Below are 22,106 nucleotides of genomic sequence, written 5' to 3' on the forward strand. Positions count from 1 at the left end.
ACACTAAGTGCCTTGCACCGGTGCTTTCCAACCCAGATTCTGCAGAATGCCAGTTTGCAGGGTGTTGAAAGGTGTTACCTTCAAAGGTTTTCTGTGACCAGTTGGCCGGGGTGGTACTAGCGTTAAACAGAATTTTCCAAGCCTGCAGTCTGTGGGCACACGTGGCTCGAGGGGGGATGCCTCAGAGCATTTCACATGCCACTTGGTCCCTGGGACCCTTTCCTTGGTAAAGCATCCTGCATCCCACAGAGCGCTCTGGGAGTCACTGCTTTAGAGCATGTGAGTCCTGCGCCCTGCCTTCATTCTGCCAGACACCCGGTAAGGAAAGAATTCGCTTCCTAAGAACAGGAACCATATCTTATTTTTCTTCACATGAGTCCCATGACTGTCCAGGCAGTGATGGGGCTTCCTGATGATAAACTTTCTAATGTTCATGACCCATTCATCCCATCACTGGCATCAGCCACCCAGAGGCTGCGTGGAGGGCCGTCTCGGCGGGGTTTGGAGTCCGAGAAGCCCCGTTTCCTCACCAGCGCAGGGCCCCAGTTTGGGGCTTTTTTTTTTTTTTTTTTTTTCTTTTTTGGCTGTCCTATGGCACATGGAGTTCCCATAGCCAGGGATCAGATCCAAGCCACAGTTACAACCTACACTGAAGCTGCGGCAATGCCAGATCCTTCAACCCACTGTGCCAGGCTGGGGATCGAACCTACACCCTGGTGCTGCAGAGATCGTGTTGTGCCGTAGCAGAAACTCCCAGTTTTGGTCTTTAGTTGAGTTCTGTCCTCTACAGGGACCTGGGCAGGAGGGGTAGGACTGGGGTCTTCAGATGCCTCCTCCAGCCCCTTGGTGGTTGACTTCATGTCCGCAGGGCCTGGAGGAGAGGGGACCTGGACCTTTCATCAGTGGGACCTGCTTTTAGCCATGACTCAGGGAGCCCAAGTGGAAATGGGGCGGGGGGGGGGGGGCTTGGCCAAGGATGTTGAGTAGCCACCTGTGTCTCAGGTATGATTGCCCCGCCTCCCACCTCAGAGCAAATCCAGCTTCTGATCAGTTCCAGAGAGTCACTGCTTTGCTAGCCAGTATAAATCCTGAAGTCTGACATAAGCTCTTAGCTGCTGCTTTATTCCCTAAGGGCTCTGTTTGAGGGTCATTCTGTCCCTCTGAGTTTTTCCAGGCACCCAGCCCCCAGTGGGGGTGCAGCACCAGCCAGCACCTGCCCCAGGGGAGCTGGAGGAAGGGCAGCCACTTGGAGGGAGCTGGGACACAGCAGAGCCTGTCAGGAGCATCCTGTCCCGGGTGATGCCTCCCAAGATTGCCTGGAACTCTCCTTGAAGGCCTGGCTGGGGCCGTTCCCTCTGGGACTGTACTGGAGAGACATCTCTGCTCATTTCTCTGCTGTCCGTGGAGACTCTGGATTCTCGCCTTGGGCTCTGTGACCCATCACAGGAGGGGGGCCCAGGAAGCAGGCAGAGTGACCCACAGCTCCTTTAGTAGCTGGTACCTGGCAGGCAGCCCCTCCTGGGAAGGGCACCTCCACCCTCACGCAGGCTTCTGCCAGGCCCTGCAGTGCTGAGAGTAGTTCTGGCCAGAGGGGCCTCGCTTCTGCTCCTGCCTTGTTCAGCCCTGCTGGTGTCCAAGCTGGACCCCACTCACAGATGGGGAGACTGAGGACCAGGGAGGTGGCGTGGGCTGAGGCCACTGAAGGAGTAGCCGGATGAGGAACAGAACTGTGTTCTGCCTGCTGTGCGTACATCTGTGTACACGGTGTCCAACCCTGTGGGGCGATGCGACTGTTCCCATTTGGCAGATGAGAAAACCAGAGCTTGGAGAAGCCAAGTGGCCTGGGCAGGGCCCCCAGGGTCTCCTGCCTCCAGCACCTGTGCCCTCCCTCCCCTGTCCCCAGCGTGGCTGTGTGAGGCATATCTTACCCTTAGACACATGGGACCTCCCGGCCCAGCTGTGGCAGCAGCCTGCCTGCCTGAATCTCTCTGCTGGGCTGTAGTTTGAAGAAGGGCCAGGAAGCCTGCTTTAGGAATTCCTGGATTTCAGTGGGAATTTTCCTTGTAACTCTGCCAAATCTCCCAGGATAGTTATCAGACCTTCCCCAGGCCTGGGGCTCCTGCTTTTTCTTCCAAATCGGTCTGGCCAGTGCACAGTTTCTCCAGGGGGGCAGGAAAGAGGTCGCCGTGTCTGGGGTGTCATTCCGGACCCTCACTTAGGCCAGGAAAGCACACGGCTCACCCTCTGCCCAGCTCTGGTCAGGGGTCTTTCTTTCTCAGCATCTAATGGCAGCTGGAGCATTCCCGAAATGACCTCATCCGGCCCCTCGCAGGTGGGGAAACCGAAGCCCAGGGAGGGGGAGGGGCTGTCCATTTATCCTGCAGCTCTGCTTGCTTTGGGTCTTCTTTGAGTGACAGTGTCCCAGATGGAACCATCCTATTGAGGGACAGGAGGAGTGCGTGGCAGGTGTCCCGAGGCCTGGCGCCCAGGAGACTCCCAGAGGATGCATGTGTTTGGGTGGCTACAGGAAAAGCTCTTTCCCCAGGGGATCTGGGCGGGTCCTCAGGGGCCACAGGCCTGGCACTGTTACCTGGCAGGTGTGATTGGCAGGGGGAGCTAGGGCCTCAGATTAAAATGAGGGAGCCTTGGAGTTCCCGCCATGGCTCAGTGGTTAACGAATCTGACTAGGAACCATGAGGTTGCAGGTTCGGTCCCTGCCCTTGCTCAGTGGGTTAAGGATCCGGCGTTGCCGTGAGCTGTGGTGTAGGTCACAGATGCGGCTCGGATCCCACGTTGCTGTGGCTCTGGCATAGGCTGGCGGCTACAGCTCCGATGAGACCCCTAGCCTGGGAACCTCCATATGCTGCGGGAGCGGCCCAAGAAATGGCAAAAAGACAAAAAATTAAAAAAATAAAAAAATAAAATGAGGGAGCCTGGACCCTGGAGAAACCCTGACCTGAAGCTGGAGAAAGGGCTTCAGTGCACGGGTGCCCCAGGAAGGCAGACGCACCCAAAGACCGAGCTGCGCTCCGCAGAGTCCTGCTCCTCTGCCCGCTAGCTGTGGGCCCCAGGCCAGGCCCTTCATCTTGCTGCGCCCCGGTTTTCACATCTGTAAAACAGGGCTTATATCTACTGCCAGACAGTGTTTTGTGGTTATTAAGCGAGTTAATAAATGTGGAAGTGTTGATTGAGTGGGCGGGTGGTGGGGAAATTGGGTCTCCCATTGTGCATCTGGCCTCTAGGAACTCGGTTCCCGCAGCAGGACCTCCCTCGGGTGAGGTCTGCCTTTCTTTCCTGCCATTCGGTACGTGGGGCTGGCTCTGTGTGACTGTCACACTGCTCCAGTCTTCAGTCCCACCAGCCAATGGGCCATCAGGTTCAGGGCATGGTGGATCTTGGTGGGCACTGGCTAAGGGCAGGTCTAACCCACTGTGGGCTCTGTCTAGTGCCCGGGTGGTCCCCCAGGGGACGCTGGGCAGGCAGACCCCACTCCACAATGGCTCAGAGCCCTTCATTCATTCTTTCTCTGGCTAAATGTGGTCTGAATGAGAGCTCAGCTTCTGAAACCAGACATCCTAGTTCCAGCTCAGGCCCTGCCACATGCTGTCACCTCAGGCAGGTGGCTCAGCCTCCTAGGACTTGAGTGTCTTTGTCTGCAAGGTGGAGATTAGGCGGTACCTCCTCAAGGGTTGTTGGGCCATGAAACAAGATAATGGGTCTGAAGTGCTTGGCACACCTGGCAGCTCTTACTGTTATTTCTTGAGGGGGTGAAGGAAAAGTCACCCAAAGAAGCCACCTTGTTGAGAGCGGGGTCACCTGAAAAGCAGTTCTGCAGAGGCTGCTGAGGAGCCAGCTCTGCTTGTGCTGGGCGCTGGTGGAATCGCAGGGAAGGAGAGACCTGCCCTTAGCTTCCTCCGCGGGGACAGGATGGGTGGAAGGGCCAGGCGGGGAGGCGGGGGTGGGTGCTGAGCGCAGTGGCCCACAGGGCTTCCTGCCTTTTGGGGTGGTGGGGGGTGGGGGCTTGTTCCTTTTGCAGGAGGCTGTGCTCATGGCTTCCCCCTCTGGTTCTCTAGAGTCGAAGAGGATTTGGATCAGATTCTGAACCTGGGAGTTGAGCCCAAATCTCACCCCCAGCCCAAGCCCCAGCTTAAGCCCAAACCGCCGGTAGCAGCTAAGCCAGCGCTACCCAGAAAGCCAGCTGCTCCCCCCAGAGCGAGTCCATCAGAGGCTGTGGCGGGGCAGCAGAGGCGGCAGCAGCAAATCCAAGCCATGGATGAGATGGACATCTTACAGTACATCCGGGACCACGACGCGCCTGGCCAGGCTGCTCCCAGCCTCTTCTGACCGCCTCCCCAGCCCCGTGCTGTTCCTGAGCCAGTAGACCCTCACCGGTGCGGGGGCGTGTGGGGAGGTGCAGATGTGCCTGTAGGGCCAGGACCTCTGTTCCAAGGGAGAGAGGGTGCAAGCCCAGGGCATAGGACCCCTGTACTGCCTTTTCCCTTTTCCTCAGGCCCATGGGGTCATGGAACCCTGCAAGATGCAGAGAGCAAGGTCACTCTAGGAATTGGAACTTGAATTGTCCCACGTGGATGTTGAGGGGAGAGCATGTGGGGTTGCCTTGCCAACCAGGAGCCCAGCCCCCAGGGTGTTGTGAGACAGGTGGGGCCTATTGAGGCGCCACTTGGGCCCACTGGCTCTGCCAGCCCCACACAGGAGGGAGGGCCTGGCCAACTTAGGGTCAGGCCGGGGTCTCCAGGCCAAGCCCTTCTGGAATCTCTGGTCAGCAGAGACTCCTGGGGGCCTGCAGGCCATGGGAGGGTCTCTAGGAGAGGGCTGCTGAGTGGGTGCCTAGGAGAGCCTGGCTGGGTAGGGCAGCCCTGAACCACCTTTGTTACCAGGTATTAAGCAGGGTATCTCGCCTATGGCAAGCTCAAGAGAAACGTCAGGCCCAGGCTGGCTCTGGGGCGTGGATGGCCTGACAGGCCCCAGGTCTCCCCTTCTTCCTTTCCTAGGAAGGCCTGGCCAGACCGCAGCCTCCCTGGGCCTCTGGCCATGTGCTCAATGTCCAGCACAGCATGTCTGAGCAGAGTGGTCCCCCCAGCCTCCAAGGACCCCTGCAGCTGGACTGGGCTGGGCTGGACGCTCTCGGGCTACTGCTTCAAGGGCCCCGTCTGTCTAGTGGAGGATGCTGCCAGGCCCTCCCTGCCCTCGGGGTCTGGGCTTGTCCCCAACCTACCCAGCGAGAAGGAGCCCTGTGCTGGGCAGGGCCCATGCCTTAGACTTCTCTGTACCCCTGCGCCTTGGCACATAGGTCTGGGCATGGCACAGAGCTCAGGAAATTCTCAATGAATGTATGATGTTTAATGGAGCAAAGGATGCCTTTTTTTTTTTTTTTTTTCATATATTCTTCACGTTCAGAGCTAGTTTTTAATGAAACAGATTTTTTTTAAGGAAATGCAACCACTGCCGTCCCTTGGGTTGTGCTGTTGGACCGGGGATTGGAAGGGGGGTTTGAGACAAGGACCCCGGCCCTTCCTGATCAGGGCCAGCAGCCAACCCTAAGGGCTTCCCTGGGCCGGGGCCAGTGGTTGCTGCATCAGAGTCTCTAGCACCCACTGCCTTGTGCCGGGACCTGCAAGGCAGGTGGGAGCACGCAGATCTGCCCTGGGTGTCATGCCCCTCCATCGGCTGTCCAGTCCTGAAAAGCCTGCCCCCCAACGTGTGCCAGCATGAGAGGAAACAGGTGGCTCTGGGGGCCGAGAGCCTGATTCCTCCGCCTCCTCTACCTTAGCTTGGCTCCCAGGGACCCCCTCCCCAGGCCCTGAGCTGGCTCTGGGACAGCCTCGGTGCCCCCACGAGCTGCCCCCCTTTCTCTCATTGCCAGGCCTTCACACCCCCACCCCTCAAGCACAGGTAGGCTCCCCACCCGGACCCAGGTGACTACAGAGGCCTCCCAGGGAAGGAGGAAGTAGGGAGGGCCTGGTCCCCTTCCCTTCCCCTTCCCCGTTCTCTCCTCCGGGCCCCTCCCTCCCTGCACCCCTCCCCCCACCTCCCCCAACATGTGACATAGGAGCAGAGGGTGCAGCCGCCAGGTGCCTCTGGGGGTGGCTGGGAGGAGGCCTGTCACAGGCAGAACCTCCCACTCTGGTGTGGCTTTGTCCACCGTGAGCCTGGCCTCCTCCCTGTCGGCCTGGCACCCGGACCCTCAGCAAAGAGGTGCGCTTCTCCAGATGCGGAGGCTCCGTGGCTCGTTTTCTCACCCGAGTCTGTGACCTGCTGGCCAATCCATGACACCCCGTCATCCAATAAAGTCCGTGTTGGTGGCTCATTCCAGCACTTGTTAGTGGTGATCTTTTCCGTGCCTGGGCTGATGGAGGACAGTACGGGGCACTGTCTCTGTAACAGCGGGCTCCCCAAGGAGACCTGTCCTTGAAGGACCCAGGCTATGCCAAGGCCTCCCGGGCTGCTGCTGGGCAGGGCGGGGCAAGGGCAGGGGGAAGGGTCCACTGTGTAAAGCGAGGGGCCAGAGCCCCAGGCCCAGTGGGGTCGTCGGGTCACTGCTCAACCAGGACCTGTTTGGAAAGACAACATTTTCCTTCTCCAGACCTCACCTGGTCGAGGCTGGACTGGCCCTGAAGCCCTCCCGGCCCTGACGCCAGACAGCCCTGCCGAATAAGCCCATCCATCTGTCTCCAGACCTGTGCCGGCCTCCACTCTCCTGCCAGAGTCAGATTCTGCAATGCTGCTTCCTGCCCAGGACCCAGAGTTTCTAAGCAGACGACTGCAAGCCAGCGTCCCCAGGGAGCCCCGTGCAGCGCGGCCTGCGAGCCTCCCCCCACCCCCGCCTCCCCGGGCTCCCTCACCACTTGGCTTTGGCTCTTGCAGCTGAGCTCACATGGGGCTCCTGGCTCCAGAGAACAGGGGTTTGGGCCATTTTGAGAAGGACCACGCAGCCCACGAGCCTGCAGAGGAGAGTTCACTGAGGAAGGAGGTTTTATTGAGGTTGGTTGGTTTTGACGCGGTGTGAGCCCATGGACAGGATGTGCCAGCTGCTGCGGGGCCCCCGCTCCCATCCCCTATGTTCCCCTCAGGAAGCCAGGGGCTCTGGCCCATTCTCCTGTCCCGGCCGGGCTGGGAGGCGAGCTCCGCTGGGGGCACCCGCCCTTCCAAGCTCTGGCGTCCCGTGGTCGTATCAGTGCCAAAGTCTGGAACCCATCTCTCCTCCGCGTGCTCTGGGGCCCAAGGCTCGAGCCCTCAAACGGGATGCAGATGAGACGGCAGAAGTCCAGATGTCTTTGGGGCCCTGTAGCCTTCCTGCCCAGCTGCCAGCCTGGTGTTGTCAATACACAGTGGTGATCTAGCCCTGGTGTTAGGCTTTGTTTTGTTTCCAAAGAGACTTGGCGTGGAGGGTAACACTCAGCTCTCTGCCCACCAGCTGTCCAGCTGAATATCTCCTGTGGATGAGAGAAGGCAGCAGAGCCACCAGCGCATGCCCTGGTTGGAGGTCCGACCGGATAGCGAGCACCTCCCAGTGCTGCTGGGTTTTGATGGCCATGCTTAGAGGTCAACACTCAGAGCCTCGTGAGTGGCTGACCCTTCCAGCTCAAGTCTCGGACAGTGCGTTCAGGGCAAACAAACTCTGATCACTCCAAGCCATCCCCTGAGGCCTCATGGTTGGGGGTAACTGACCCAAGGGCCAGCCTCCGTGGACCAGAGGGATCTAGGTTCCAGTCCAGCTCGGCTGTATGATGTCCCCTCACCCCGCAGTGCCAAGTGAAGAGACATCCCTGAGCTCCTGTGAAGGGCCGGGTGGGCCGTCACGTCCTATTTGTTCCTGGAGGCATTTCCATAGGCTGGTTACTCCCGCTCATCACATTGGGCCCCCTGCCCAGGGCAAGCTGGGTCCTAGTGGGATGTGGCAGAAGGCACTGCCAGCTTCAGCCAAGCCCAGCCTCTAGCCCTGGGCACTGGCCTTAACTTCCAGGCGTGGCGCTACATATGACACAGCGAAGGGGACCCAGGTGCACAACAGGTGTATGTAACGTGGTGTGTCCAGCCTGGAGCACAGACGCCCGTCCCTCTCAGGGCTGACCTCAGCTTGTGGTTTATCACAGCTCTGGCCCCTGGTGGGAGCCGAGGGATTGCATTTCTCAGGTCGTGCTCAGGATAAGCCACACTTCTGGAGCGGGGGTTATGGGCTCAGTGCGCAGCCTCAGTAAGTGGGCACCCCTAGTGACAGCTTTCAGAGGGTGAAAGCCTGTGCCTCTTTGCTAACTCAGCAAATAGCAGCAGCCTCTAAATTGCTTTTTTAGTAAAGCTGGGTTCGCTTTCTCCAGCCCAGCTAGCCAATCACGTCTACTTCCTCACATGCTGAGCTCATTCAAAACCACTAAGCATTTAGTGCACCTACTGTGTGCGGGCACTGTGACATGTGAGAAGGGATCAGGTGGGGAGAGGCATAGAAAAAAATGCTGGTCAGCCCTTCCAGTCTAGAAGCTCCCCATGGCACTGGGCATCAGTCAGCTTGGTGAAGAAGCTCATACAAGGAGCCACACAAGCGCCTGAATAATGCAGTGCAAAGCAGAGGCAAGTGATGGAGTTCCCGCTGTCGCTCAGTGGGTTAAGAACCCGACTAGTATCCGTGAGGATGCGGGTGAGATACCTGGTCTCAGTTAAGGATCCGGCGTTGCTGCAAGCTGCAGCTTGGATCCCATGTTGCTGTGTTGCTGTGGTGTAGGCTACAGCAACCGCAGCTCCGATTTGCCCCCTCGTCTGGGAACTTCTATATGCCATAGGTACGGCCCTAAAAAGAAAAAAAAAAAAAGGCAGAGGCAGGGAAGGACGATGTAGGACACACAGCTCTGGTGCTCAAAGGACATGGGACAGGAGATATCAGGCCAGCATGGCCAAGGGATATTTCCTGAGCACCTCCTGGGTGCAGTGCCTATTCTAGGCATGGTGGAGGGCAAAAATAGGAAAAGTGCCACCAGAGCCAGATTTGCCATGAACATGCCAAGCTCCTAGGTCCTGTTCTGTTCTTTGGGCCTCCTGCCCACACAGCAGACACAACTCCTCCCATGCAGCCACCCCTGTCGGACACCCTCCCCGCCCCGCCACCCCCCAGCGCACACAGTGTACACGCAACCTGAACCCGGCTCCTGGTCCCTGAGTTCATTTCCTAGGGCAGCCGCAGCAAGTACCAAAAACCAGGAGGCTTTAAATAGCAAGAATTTACTCCCTCCCAGTTCCGGAGGCCAGAAGTCCCTCTGAAGGCTCTAGGGAGAGTCCTTCCCTGTTTCTTCCAGCTCCTGATGGTTGCGGGCAATCCATGCGGTCCCTGGGCTTGTAGCCGCATCCCTCCAGCCTCCACGTCCATCTTCGCCCGGCCTCCTTCCTGGGCCTCTGTCTGCACGTGGGCCTCTCCTCTGGGTCTTCTCTGGGTCTGTGTCCAGTTTCCCTGTCTTGTAAGGAAACCAGTTGTTGGGATAGGACCTCGTTTTACCTTAATTACATCTCAAAAGCCTGTCTCCTTTACACTAAGGTCCTGTTCACAGGTTCATGGGGACAGGAATTTGGGGCAGGGTGGGTGGGGGACACTGTTGCAGCCAGTGCCGTCCCTAAGGGTCTGGTACCTTTCAGGAGGCTGAGGTACTTGAGTGAAGAAGTCGTGACTTCCTACCTCCCGTATCAGCTTCTGGGCCTGTCAGATACCATCTGGTACCAGGTGGTCTTGGGCCCTTGTGATCACACAAAATTTGGGAGAAATCACCCCGCCGGTGACAAGAGTACAGAGACTTTGCACACGGCTTGTGTTCAAGAGTGGGAGTGGGACATGCCGAGCATGTGACTTGTGGGGCCCCGGGGCCTGACCCATGTGGCCAACGTGTGGCCTGGCCCCCCACAGGGCCATCATACCCAGGGCAATGGCAGGCCCCAAAGGGGTCTGCGTATCTCCTGTTCCAAGCTGAGGCAGGCGGCATCCCGTCCCATCCTATCCAAGCCAGGGTCTCCGTGATGTCCCTGTGTGCTCTGGGCATGTTTCAGCCCCGCCCTGTGGTCCCCACTCCCTGTCTGAGTCGGGGAGGGAGCTGGGACAGAAATACCTTTGTTGGACCCTTGCCAGGCGCCACGGTTAGATTTCACTCACTGCAGCTGCCACCAGAAATATGGAAAGCTCTTCTCTTCAAATCTTGGCAGGAGCGACTCTACAGCAATGCATGGCACCAGCTGGAGGGTCAGTGACACTTAGAGCTGTCCCCAGGGTGGCCCTGCCCTGGAGAAGGTCTGTCTGGAAGGGCCTGGTGGTTTTCCAGGCGTCAGGCCTCTGAGGAGGTTGGGGAAGGTTTGCCAAAGCTGGTGATGGACCGGCTTCCAGAGTGTGAGGGCTGCCGGCGGACTCCCGGGTGCCGAGGGCCCTCTGCCCCGGCCTTCTCAACTGCGCTTTCTTCCCTTGGCAGGATTGCTCTTGGCTTCTCCACCTGTGTGTTTCTGTTTTTCCTTTTGGTTTAATAGCCACTTTGCTCATTTCCCCCTCAGAAGTGTTCTCGGTCCCAGAGGGCGATTTTTTTAGGTTAGAAAGTAGAACAGCTAACTTCTTGTCCACCTGTTTCTCAGACACCAGGAGCAGCAAAGAGGCTCAGCCTGACCCAGTGCTGCCCTGAGGGCTCCTTTTACTGCCCAGACAGTCTAGGGTTCCAGTCAGGCTTGGCCTGGTATATGGGTGGCCCTAGGATGGGAACCCTGGCCCCACAGACTATATAAAATAGGAATGGAAAATGCTGCAACACATTTGGGGAAAAGCTTGGCAGTTTTTTTAAAAGTTGAACATAAATTTACAAGACACCCCAACACTTCCACTTCTAGGAATAGACCCAAAGGGAAAGGAAAACATATGACCACACAAAGACTCGTGCACAAATACCCACAGCAGCTTTATTCACCATGGCCAGAAAGTGGGAGCAGACACCAAGTCCATCAGCCAATGAATGGAGAAGTAAAATTGGGACAGGGAGTTCCCGTTGTGGCTCAGGGGAGACAAACCCAACTAGTATCCTTGAGGATGCAGGTTCAATCCTTGGCCTCGCTCAGTGGGTTAAGGATCTGGCGTTGCCGAGAGCTGTGGTATAGGTCGAAGACATGGCTTGGATCCGAAGCATAGTCCATCAGCTGCAGCTCTGATTCCATTCCTAACCTGGGAACTTCTATATGCCTCGGATGCAGCCCTCGAAAATAAATAAATAAATAAATAAATAAATAAAATTGGGACAGGCACACAATGGAACATGATTCAGCAACAAAAAAGAATGAAGTGCTGACACATGCCACAACACGAATCAACCCCAAAACCATCACGCTGAGAGAAGCTAGACGCCAAAGACCACACAATATCTGACTCTGATCTGAAAGTTCCAGCAGACAGATCTACAGAGACAGAAAGTAGTAGTAGCTGCCTTCGGCTGGAGGTGGCAAGTGGATTTTGGGGAGGTAGGGGGGGAACGAGGAAATGTTCGAAATGTTCCAAAACTGGTTTATCGTAATGATCGCACAATTCTGTACGTTTACTGAAATCATTTAATTATACACTTGATGCGGGTGAATTCTTAAATTATACCGTTAAATTACACCTCAATAAAACCGTTAAGGAAATTAATGACTGGAAAATGAAACAAACAAATACAAAAATCCATGGGCAGCCACGTGCGGCAGCTGGAAGTGTGAACCAACAACTCCAGGCTCTCCAGCCTCCTAGCTGCGTGGTTCTGGGCCAGTCACTGACTGTCTCTGTGCCTCAGTTTTCTCACCTATAAAATGGGGATGATATTTGTACCTGCCTCAGTAGGGTAGTTAAGGGAGAAAATTAATCAATATTTGTGAAGTTCTTTGATCATTTCCTGGTTCGCAGTGCATGTTATATGTGAATAATCAAAATTCTGCGGCATCGTTAGCGGTTTATTGTGCTATAAGGAATCCGAGGATTCAGATGCTCACTGCCTTCATCTAGGAGTGAGAGCCAGACCTTTGGGTGGAAAGGGAAGGCTCTGGGGCTTGCAAGTGAGGGTGGGTGTAGGAGAGAGGAGAGGCTGGGTCCTTCTGTCCAGCTGCTTGGCTTCTCTGAGCAGCAGCCCTCCAACCGCGAGAGGCTAACACAGCCGGCTTCTGGGCCTCAGCGGTGGGGACCACATGCAAAACCATTTGAGGCCCCCTAGGGGGCCCTGGTGTTGAGGGTCCTGGCCCCCGGGGACTATGGGGGGTGACCAGGGCCCTGGATCTGGATGGGCCGGGGCAGACTAAGGAGGGACGGTAGATGGAATGTGCTGGAAAGGAGCTGCTGGAAAAGATGTCATTCTGATGAAGATTCCTAATAACACCCGCAGGGCAGTGGCCCCAGGGAGCTCATCCCAGCACCCTACACACTCCAGACCTACAGCAGCTCGCCCAGCACCATGGAGACAGGGAAATAAACACCAGCTTCCCTCTGGCCCCTGACCTTTTGTTCAGAGCAACTGGCTGGGCGGGGCTGGGAAGGGAATGTTAAGGAGAGTTTGGTGGCAGCTTTATGGCCCGACTGACCAGACCGCGAGGAGGGCGTGAGCTGCCTCAGCCCTAATGCCCTTCCTCCTTTCGCCTCGGGGCCTTTTCCAACTTCCTCCTGTCTCCTGTTCCCTCTGGGCAGCAGTAGGGTGAGGGGGTGGGGAAGGGTCTAGATTCCCCTTTGAAAAGAAGCCACACCCACAAAGACTTGCACAAATGTCCACGGCAACCTTCTTCCTAAGAGCCCCCACCCCAACCAAAGGGAACAACCCAAATACCCATCACTGGATAGACCAGCAGCTACCTTCCTACGAGGCAATACCACTCAGCCGTGGAGAGGAGACTACTGGCAGATATAATGATAGCGATGGATCTCAAAACATGGTAATACATACATATGATCCCATTTCTAGAAAATTCTAGAAAAGACAAAGCTAGCGCAGATGAGCCACTGCCAGGGGCAGGGGCTGGGCAGGGAAGAGGGAAGACTGAAGACATGAAGACATGAGGCAAGTTTCCGAGGTGAGAGAAATAGTCTAAAGTTTGAACACGACTATAAACGAAACTCAATGAACTGCAGGCTTAACATGGGGAAGTTTTATTGTATGTAAATTATACCTAAATAAAGCTGTCGGAAAAAGGAAGCACAGTGCAAAAGTAAAAACACTCTTGGGATTCGATTCAGCAACTATGCTCCTTAGTATTCACCCAAAGGAGCTGAAAATGTGTGTCCACACAACAGCGTTCACACAGGTGTGTATAGCAGCTTGAGTCATAATTTCTAAAACTTGCAAGTTAACGAGATGTCCTTCAGGAAGTGAATGATTAAATAAGCAATAGCGCATCTAGACAAAAGAATGCTATTCAGCACTAAAAAGAAATGAGCCACCAAGCCACCAAAAAACCCCATAATATGCACTTAAATGCATATTACTAAGTGAAAGAAGCCAGTCTGAAAAGCCTACATACTCTACGAGTCTAAATTTATGACATTCTGGAAAAGGCAAAACTATAGAGACAGTAAAAGGATTAGTAGTTGCCAGGGGATGAGTAAGTGGAGCAAAGAGGAATTTTAGGGCCGCAAAAATACTGTGTATAATACTGTAACGATGGATACGCGTCATCATCTCTCTGTCCAAACCCATAGAGTGAGCAACGCCAAGAGTGAAGCCTGATGTGGGCTATGGACTTTGGACAATAGTGATCACACATGTGCCTTCTGGTGGGGGTGTTGATAGAGGGGGAGGCTGTGATAATATGGGGACAGCAGGTATATGGGACTCCGCATTTTCCGTTCAAGTTTATTCTTTGCTCTTTTTTGAACATGTAAATATGAAATCTATTTTAAAAAAGAAAAAAGGAGCCACAGGGAGGAAGTTCCTTAGCCCAGAAGATACTCAGCACTCCAGGAAGCCAGTCCTGCCTCCCCAGACCATGCCCTACCTTCAGTGAGTGCCCCACGCACAGAGCCTGCAGGTGCCCTGGGCTCCAGCTGACGGTGGTAGAGTTTTCTGGTCCAGCAGATGGACAAAATGGAGGGAAGGAGCTTGGGGCACCTGGTGTGGGGGACGACCTGCCCCAGAGTCCTCCGGGGATACGAGGGGTCAAGACGCTCAAGAAGTTCCAGGCACTGACTGGCCTTGCTTCATGGAGAGCGACTCTCTCTCTCTCTCCTCTTTTGTCTGATTTCCAGCTTCCCTTTTTCTTTCCTTCTGTTGCCCTGTGTTGTCCTGGGCAGGCAGATGGAGAGGATTACTGCAAGGTGGCTCAGCGCCTTTCAGAGGTAGGTGAGATGGCCTGAACAGGCCCATGGATTCCCTCCTCCCTCCCCTTGTGGAAAGCACGCCCAGGGTGCTCCAAAGGCCTCATCAGTCTCCAGGGGCTTGGGCTGCAAGGGCCCTGAAGAGAACACGCATTCCAGGAGGAGACCCAGTGGTCCCCCAGGACCTCTGGATCAGCTTTGAGGTCTCAGTGCTCCCAGCTCGCTCCTTGGGTTGGAGGGCGCATGACACCTTGCTTGCTGGGCTCAAGGAAGTGCTGTTGCATGGTTCTCTAGGGCTCAAGACTGGACGACGGCTCACAAGGCCCTGTTAGAGCAGCAGGTCGGGGGCTTGGTGGGGGGCAGGGGCTCATTCTGCCGCAGGCTGTGAACAGAGAGCCGGGAGGTGTTTTGTATGGTCCCATGGTCACATGAGAACGGACACGCTGCATGGTCACATGCTGGGAGCTTTACACACAGCACCTCATTTTGTCTGAAAGTCCAAAGCGTTATTATTACTAATAAGTGAGAAGCAAGCCTGCTGAGGCACCTGCCGGTTCTTGAAGTCATTTTTCTCTTGACATTGATGTCTTTGGGCTCAGCTTGAGGAGGACCCCCTTAGACCTGAGGATCAACGGTCTCAAGTTTAGAGAGGGAAGAGGAAGGATCCCAGAGCTTGAATCCAAGAATTGGGTCTCTAGGCTCGCGTGGAGATCAGGACAGCAGACAAAGGGGAAAAAAGACAGAGCTGTTGAACCAGCTCTCCAGCCAGCTCCCCCCGCCCCCACCGCACCTGCCCCTCCTCCCCCGCCCCTCCAGCTTCATATCCTCACCTGCCACCCTTCCTGGGCGTGGTCTTCGGAGGGACTTAGCTCACTGGTAATTTCTTTTTTCTCTTTCTTCTATGAGCATTAATCTGCTCAGATTTTTCGAATTTTCTTCAAATTAATTTTGATTATTTATAGTTTTCTAGAAAAGTATCTACTTCATCCAGATTTCCAACGTGTGTCACATTCTCTCATAACTTCACAAATTATCATCATATTTGTGATTATAGTCCAATTTCCATTTCTAGGGGTTTTTTCCTTTTTTTTAATTGGTTATATTTGTCAGAAACTTACTTTCTTCATCTTTTCAAAGAACCAGTTTTGGGTTTTAAAGATCTGTTTTACTATCTTTTCCATCTAATTCATTTATTTCTATTTTAACTTTATCCATTTCTCCTTTTAGGCTTTTTTTTTTTTTTTTTTTTGGTCTTTCTGCCATTTTCTTGGGCCGCCCCTGTGGCACATGGAGATTCCCAGGCTTGGGGTCTCATCGGAGCTGTAGCCACCGGCCTACCCCAGAGCCACAGCAACTCGGGATCCGAGCCTCATCTGCAACCTACACCACAGTTCACAGCAATACCGGATCCTTAACCCACTGAGCGAGGCCAGGGATTGAACCCGCCACCTCATGGTTCCCAGTAGGATTCGTTAACCACTGGGCCATGACGTGAACTCCCCTCCTTTTAGGTTTTTTTTAAATCACATTTTAAAATTGATTTTCCTTTTATGTTGTTAATTTTAAAAGCACTTAAGGCTACGAAATTCCATCTAGCAGGGTTTTGGCCCCCTCCTATAGATTTTATCATATAATGTTCTCATTTTCACTAATTCCCAAGAAGTTAAATTTCCAGTTTTTATCTCCTATTTAAAACCAAAAAGGTATTTTAACTACTAGTAGTGTTGATATGTTTGTTCTTTTGTCTCCAAGGTTTTAGCGCTGTTTTTTATTATCTCTTTGTAATCTAGTTCTAGTCTTACTGAATTATGGCCTGAGAATGGGATCTGCTACTTTCTGTAAGTTAAAAATCTTTCTGGGCAGCCTAGGATATAACCAAATTTTAAAATGGTCAGTGGATATTTAAAATGCATATTCTATTTGTAGAACATACACACACACACACACATACACGTATACAAACATGCATGCATACATACAGATATATGTACATATATACACATAAACTCAAGATATGTATGTATATCTGTGTGTGTGTGTGTGTGATTTCGAAAGTATTTAATATGTTTTTCAGGCTTCTGTATCCTGATTTACGCTGGGTCCACTTGACCCATCATTCCTGAGGGGGAATTGCAAGCCTCCCACTGTCATAATGGTTTTGTCTAATTCCGCTGGGAATTGTTCAGTGCCCATCCTGGCTGAGGGTCTCTAGCAGCCTCTGGCCTGGTCTCAGTGAGGTGCTGAGGGCTCCCAAGAGGATATGACCTCACTTTAGCCAAAGGAGCTCACAGTCCTGGGCTTGCCTGGCTTCTGTCTCTGGACTGATGCAGCATGCCTGCTTTTTTGGTGGCTCAAGCCACTGTCTTCACAGAAATGCCTGGCCTCAGGGGATGGGCATCAGGGTGGGCCCTTACAGGATTCCCCTTCAGCTAAGATGGGACAAGAGCAAAGGGCCCAGCCCACACACAAGGCTTTCTCTGCCAAGTCTGTAAGCTCCACCTGCCATGCAGGAGCCAGAAGCTCTGGAACATCTGTGTTTCTTAGTTGGCCATCAGTTCTCTCTGTGCTCCTGCCAATCAGGCCAGCAAGAATTGGTGATTTTTTTTTTTTCCTGTGGCCAGGCAGGCCTCGGCATAGCACTTTTCGGTAAACTGGACCTCTCAGGCACCTGAAAAATAGGTGCTTTTCAACCTGTTTATTCAACATAAAGTATTATTCAATCATAAAGTACCAGTATTTGAAATACTGACACATGCTCCAGCATGGATGAATCTTGAAAACATTAAGCTGAGTGAAAGAAATGGACATAAGGAGTTCCCCTTGTGGTGAAGCAGAAACAAATCTGATTCGTATCCATGAGGATGCAGGTTTGATCCTTGGCCTCGCTCAGGGGGTGAAGGATCTGGCACTGCCGTGAGCTGCAGTGTAGGTCACAGATGTGGCTCAGATCCCGCATTGCTGTGGCTGTGGTATGGGCCAGCAGCTGTAGCTCTGATTTGACCCCTTCCATATGCCACAGGTGCATCCCTAAAAAGCAAAAAAAAAAAAAAAGGTGGGGGTGGAGAGGGGTGTAGAGAGGACACAAAAGGCCATATACTGTATGGTAGCATCTATGTGCTATACCCAGAGCAGGCAAACTCAAAGAGACAGAGAGTGGTTTGTGGTTACCAGGGGCTGGGGGCTGGGGGAGTAGAGAGTCACTCCTCAATGGGTACGCACTTTCCTTGGGGGTGATGAAAGGAGATGGTGGCAATGATTAGACAACCCCATGAATGTATTAGGTACCACGGAATTGTACCCTTTAAAATGGCTAAAATGGTCAATTTTACCACTCCCCCACACGTGTATCTAGGACGTAATGAGGACCAAGCCCAGGGAGTAAAGTGTCCTTGCCCTGCCAGGCCAAGAGGCCAGGAGTCGCAAGATGATGGAAAGCAGGGGGTGATATGAAATTTGGGGGGCCGTGGAGGATGGAAGGCATGAAGCCAGGAAAGGCAGAAGGAGGCAGCATGTTTCTACAGCTGATGCTGCATCCTGGTGGGAGTGCCGGCCTCCCAGGTTGAAGCATCCCATGTGTGTGTGCATGTTTCCTGGGAATGGTAAGGGCTGGGACTTGTCTTTCTTGGCTGCATCTAAACCGAAGACAAGCTCTCCCCTGGTTTGGCAGGAAATATTTGAAACCATTGCCAACACATCTGTTTCGTTTTCCTTGGCAACAAAAGGCATCCTGCGAGATAGACTCAAGGCTTACGACTGAGAGCTTCCATAATTCTTGCTCCTTTTCTCATGGAAGTTTAAGTGGAAGCACTCAAGCTCAGGTTTGGAGAGGGGCAGGCCAGAGGAGGCTGAGCTGCCGAGAATCCAGCATCTGGGGAGAGAAATGAGCTAACTTGAGGGGGGCAGGAGGGCAGGCGTCTCAACAAGGGGAGGCCCAAGAACGTCCTGAAAATCCAGAGTCTGGGGGCAGAGTCCCTCTTGGGGGGTGGAGGCGCAGTGGAGGAGACCCCTCTTCTCTGTGATCTGTGCCACTTATGAAATGGAGAAACTGGGGGACGGGTCCAGGAGAGTGAGCATGGGCTTTGGCATCAGACAAGCTGGGTTTGAATCCAGCTTGCTTACTCCCTGAGTGACCTTGAACTTCCCCCTTGTGTTCTCATCTATAAAAGGGGGGAAAGAACATCTACCTCATAGGTTTGTTGTTGGGATCAAGGGAGGGGGTGCATGTGAACCGTGGAGCAGAGAGTAGCACACTGCAGGGGCTCCATAAACGCTTCCGTATCCTCCAGAGAACTGAGCTGGAGAGGACACTGTGGCCTGGCCTGCCCAACTCTGTACCCTGGTCTTTTCGCCTTGAACATGAGGGGGCCAGGAACGGACTTTCTGTGATTTTATGACTAAGAACTCCAGACCCAGGGCTGTCCCCAGGGACTGTTTAAAAGTAGGGCAGCTTGGAGTTCCCATCGTGGTGCAGAGGAAACGAATCCCACCGGGAACCATGAGGTTGCGGCTTTGATCCCTGGCCTCACTCAGTGGGTTAAAGATCCAGCATTGCAGAGAGCTGTGGTGTGAGCCGCAGACGCAGCACGGATCCCATGTTGCTGTGGCTGTGACGTAGGCCAGCAGCTGTAGCTCCTATTCGACCCCTAGCCTGGGAACCTCCATATGCCACAGGTGTGGCCCTAAAAAGACAAAAAAAAAAAAAGTAGGATGGCTTGTCCAGGAGCTGAGAGATGCAGGGTGCACCTTCCTTGGCTGAGGGTCAAACAGTTGAATGAGCACTAAGGGCAGACAACTGAGAGACAGGAAGACCCAGAACCACTCTGGGCCAGGCTCCCTGGGGAGCAGAGATGGAAGAGTGGCCTCAGCTGCACTCCTGACTTCCAGCACCTTCTCTGAGTTTCTCAGACCTATAAAGTCCAATGGATTATTTAAATATTTAAGTATCAACCAGGCCAATGGTAGTCAATTCTCACAAAGAGAAGCTGCAAGTCCCACTCACTTAGGAAGTTTGGCACCTTCCAAAGATACCACCTTGGAGCGCCCGCTGGGGAGCAGTGGATTCAGATCTTACCGAGTGCCAGCACCCTTGACCCAGCACACGGCCGCTGTGCGTCACACCTCGCCGTCGGCATTGAGGGAGATGAAGCTATTTGTCGGAGGAGGTTGCATGGCTGGGAAGCGGCTGAGCTGGAGTTCGAACCCATTTCTGTGCTGCCATGTAGACCTGAGTTCTCATTAACACTCAAGTCTACTAAGTGGGCCAAGCATGGCAACTGGGTAGTTTTTTGTTTCTTTTAATTAAAAAAATTGTTTATGGCCACACCCTTGGCATACGGGAGTTCCTGGGCCAGGGGCTGAATCCAAGCCAAAGCTGTGACCCACCCTGTAGCTGCGGCAACGCCTGATGTTTTAACCCATTGCCAGGCCGGGATGGAACCCATGCCTCCACAGCGACCTGAGCCAGTGCAGTTGGGTTCTTAACCCACTGTGCCATAGCGGGAACTCGGGCAATTTCTTTTTTTTTAAGTAGCTTTATTGACATATAATTCCCCCATTGTATAACTCACCCATTTAAAGGGTACAATTCAATGATCTTCATTATATTTGCAGAGTGGCTCAACCCTACCACATTTTCATCTGCTAAGAAACCCCCACACCCCTTAGTTTGCACAGTCCAATCCCCCCAGCCCCTCCAGCCCTAAGCAGTCATTAATCTGTTTTCTGTTTCTATGTATTTGCCCATTCTGGTTCTAAGAATGTTCTTTCTATATTATAGATACAAGTCCCTTACTAAACATATGGTTTGCAAATATTTTCTTTCATGTTGTGGGCTACTGTTTCACTTTCTTAATAGCGTCCTTTGAAGAAGAAACATTTTAAGCTTTTATGAACTCCAACTTATCTAGGGGTTTTTTGGTTTTGTTTTTTTTTGGCAGTTTGCACTTTCAGTATCATAGACTTCCCTGTGCTTTAAAGCAGGATTTACTGTAGCGAAATATACCCATGCCAAAACAGCAAAAGGTATGGATTCTTGTTGTCCTTTCAGGTTCAGGCTTTTAAAGAATTCTCTTATTATACTCTACTTCATTCCAAAAACCATTTGATGCCACTTATGAAAATTCAAATAATACAAAAGGATACCATAAATAAAGAATTCTAGGCAGAAGGAAAATATCCATCAAAGATAAAGCCGAGGATAAAGTCAGTGGGTAGAATTACATGTGTCGAGTTTCTAGTGACCAAAGCAAAGAGGACATGCAATTATTTATAAGATTCACGGGCGCATGAGATAAAAATATATCTAGATCTTAGGAGAGGCATCACTTTTCCTGGCACAGAGGCCAGAACAAAAATTTCTCCGATGGCTCCTCTTAAAGGGAGACTATGTTTGGGTTTATCAACTAGAAGAGAGAACATGTATAGTGTCCCTACATTCCCTCTCTCTTCACAGCCCAATTCCCTCCCCTTTCTGTTTCCAGATCCATGTCCCTTATTTCCAACAGTTTTGCCACACATGAAATTGCCCCTGTTGTAGTCATCTTTTAAAAACACAAATATGAGGGGAGTTCCCTTGTGGCTCAGCAGGTTATGAACTCAAGTATCCATGAGGATGTGGGTTCGATCCCTGGCCTCGCTCGGTAAGTTAAGGATCCGGCATTGCCATGAGCTGTGGGGTAGCTGACATTCACAGCTCCAATCTGGCGTTGCGGTGGCTGTGGCGTAGGCCGGCAGCTGCAGGTCGGAGTCGACTCCTAGCCTGGGAACATCCACGTGCCGCAGGTGAGGCATTAAAACAAACAAACAAACAAAAAACAAAAAATCCACCAAAAAAACCCCAAAAGATGCAAATAGAAGGACTTCACTTCCCTTCTTGAAAGTCTTCAATAGCTCCCAATTGCCCTCAGGATCAAGTCCAAACTCTTTAAGGTGACTTACATGATATTACGCGATATAATCCCAGCCTACAAAAGCCACTGATTTTGAACCCCTCTGTACTCTGGATCTCAGATCTTGTCAGCACCTCCATCCTGAAGCCCTCGCTCAGATCTACATTCTCTTAGCTTACTCACACTTTTTTTTTTTTTTTACACTCACACTTCTAACAAGCACACGTGTTTTTTCCCAAGATGACAGCAGATTAGAAGCACCGAATTAGAAACAGTATAAAAGAGTTGGTACAGGTGGGGTGCTGAGACTGCCGGTTCAGCAGCAGTGGAAGAGATTGACACATTAGAGAAAGCAAATCTAAATACACAATCGGCAGAGTCATGTGAGGCCGTTTAAACAGGCACACGCATATTTCTGCTCATCCAATAGCCCTGAAGATCAGCCTTTTATATAATAGGGTAGTTTGGACCTTAAACCATGACAAAGCTAATGATAAATTCTTTTCATGGCACTCTGTTACCAGAAGGCGTGAGAATATGCAGTGTTGCTTAGAATCATTTTCTTGTTTACTGGTTGACGTAAAAACTTTTAAAAAGATTCATTCTTGAATTAATCACACATTCGTTATAAAGAAAACTTGCTTCTCCAAAACCATGCTGATTCATGAGTTTTATTGGCTGAAGTTTGTTTGCAGAGGGACAGAGTGCGCATCCTCTAATTCTCTGAACCAATTTTTAAGAAAAGAACATTCTTAGAAATACAAAAGAACTATGTGTTCTTTACAGAAAATACAAATAAACTGAAGAAAAGAAAAGTACCCATGCTCCCACTTTCCAAAAATAACCACTGCTAACATTTTGAAGTATTTTCTTCTATGCTTGTACTGGGTACATACGTGCATGATATTTTTTTTTTTTTTTACAAA

General features: G+C 52.4%; 1 protein-coding gene across 1 annotated transcript in view; it reads left to right on the forward strand.

Annotated features, from left to right (window-relative positions):
• HS1BP3 (HCLS1 binding protein 3) overlaps positions 1 to 6,333 on the forward strand; it is a 38,135-nt gene extending 31,802 nt beyond the window's left edge. The window contains exon 7 of the mRNA XM_047782567.1: positions 4,074 to 6,333. Within this exon, the coding sequence (XP_047638523.1) occupies positions 4,074 to 4,344 (271 nt within the window). The 3' untranslated portion in view covers positions 4,345 to 6,333. The remainder of the gene's footprint in view (positions 1 to 4,073) is intronic.
• Positions 6,334 to 22,106: the final 15,773 nt, after the last annotated feature.

Source organism: Phacochoerus africanus, chromosome 5 (assembly GCF_016906955.1).
Source record: "Phacochoerus africanus isolate WHEZ1 chromosome 5, ROS_Pafr_v1, whole genome shotgun sequence".
Lineage (NCBI taxonomy): Eukaryota > Metazoa > Chordata > Mammalia > Artiodactyla > Suidae > Phacochoerus > Phacochoerus africanus.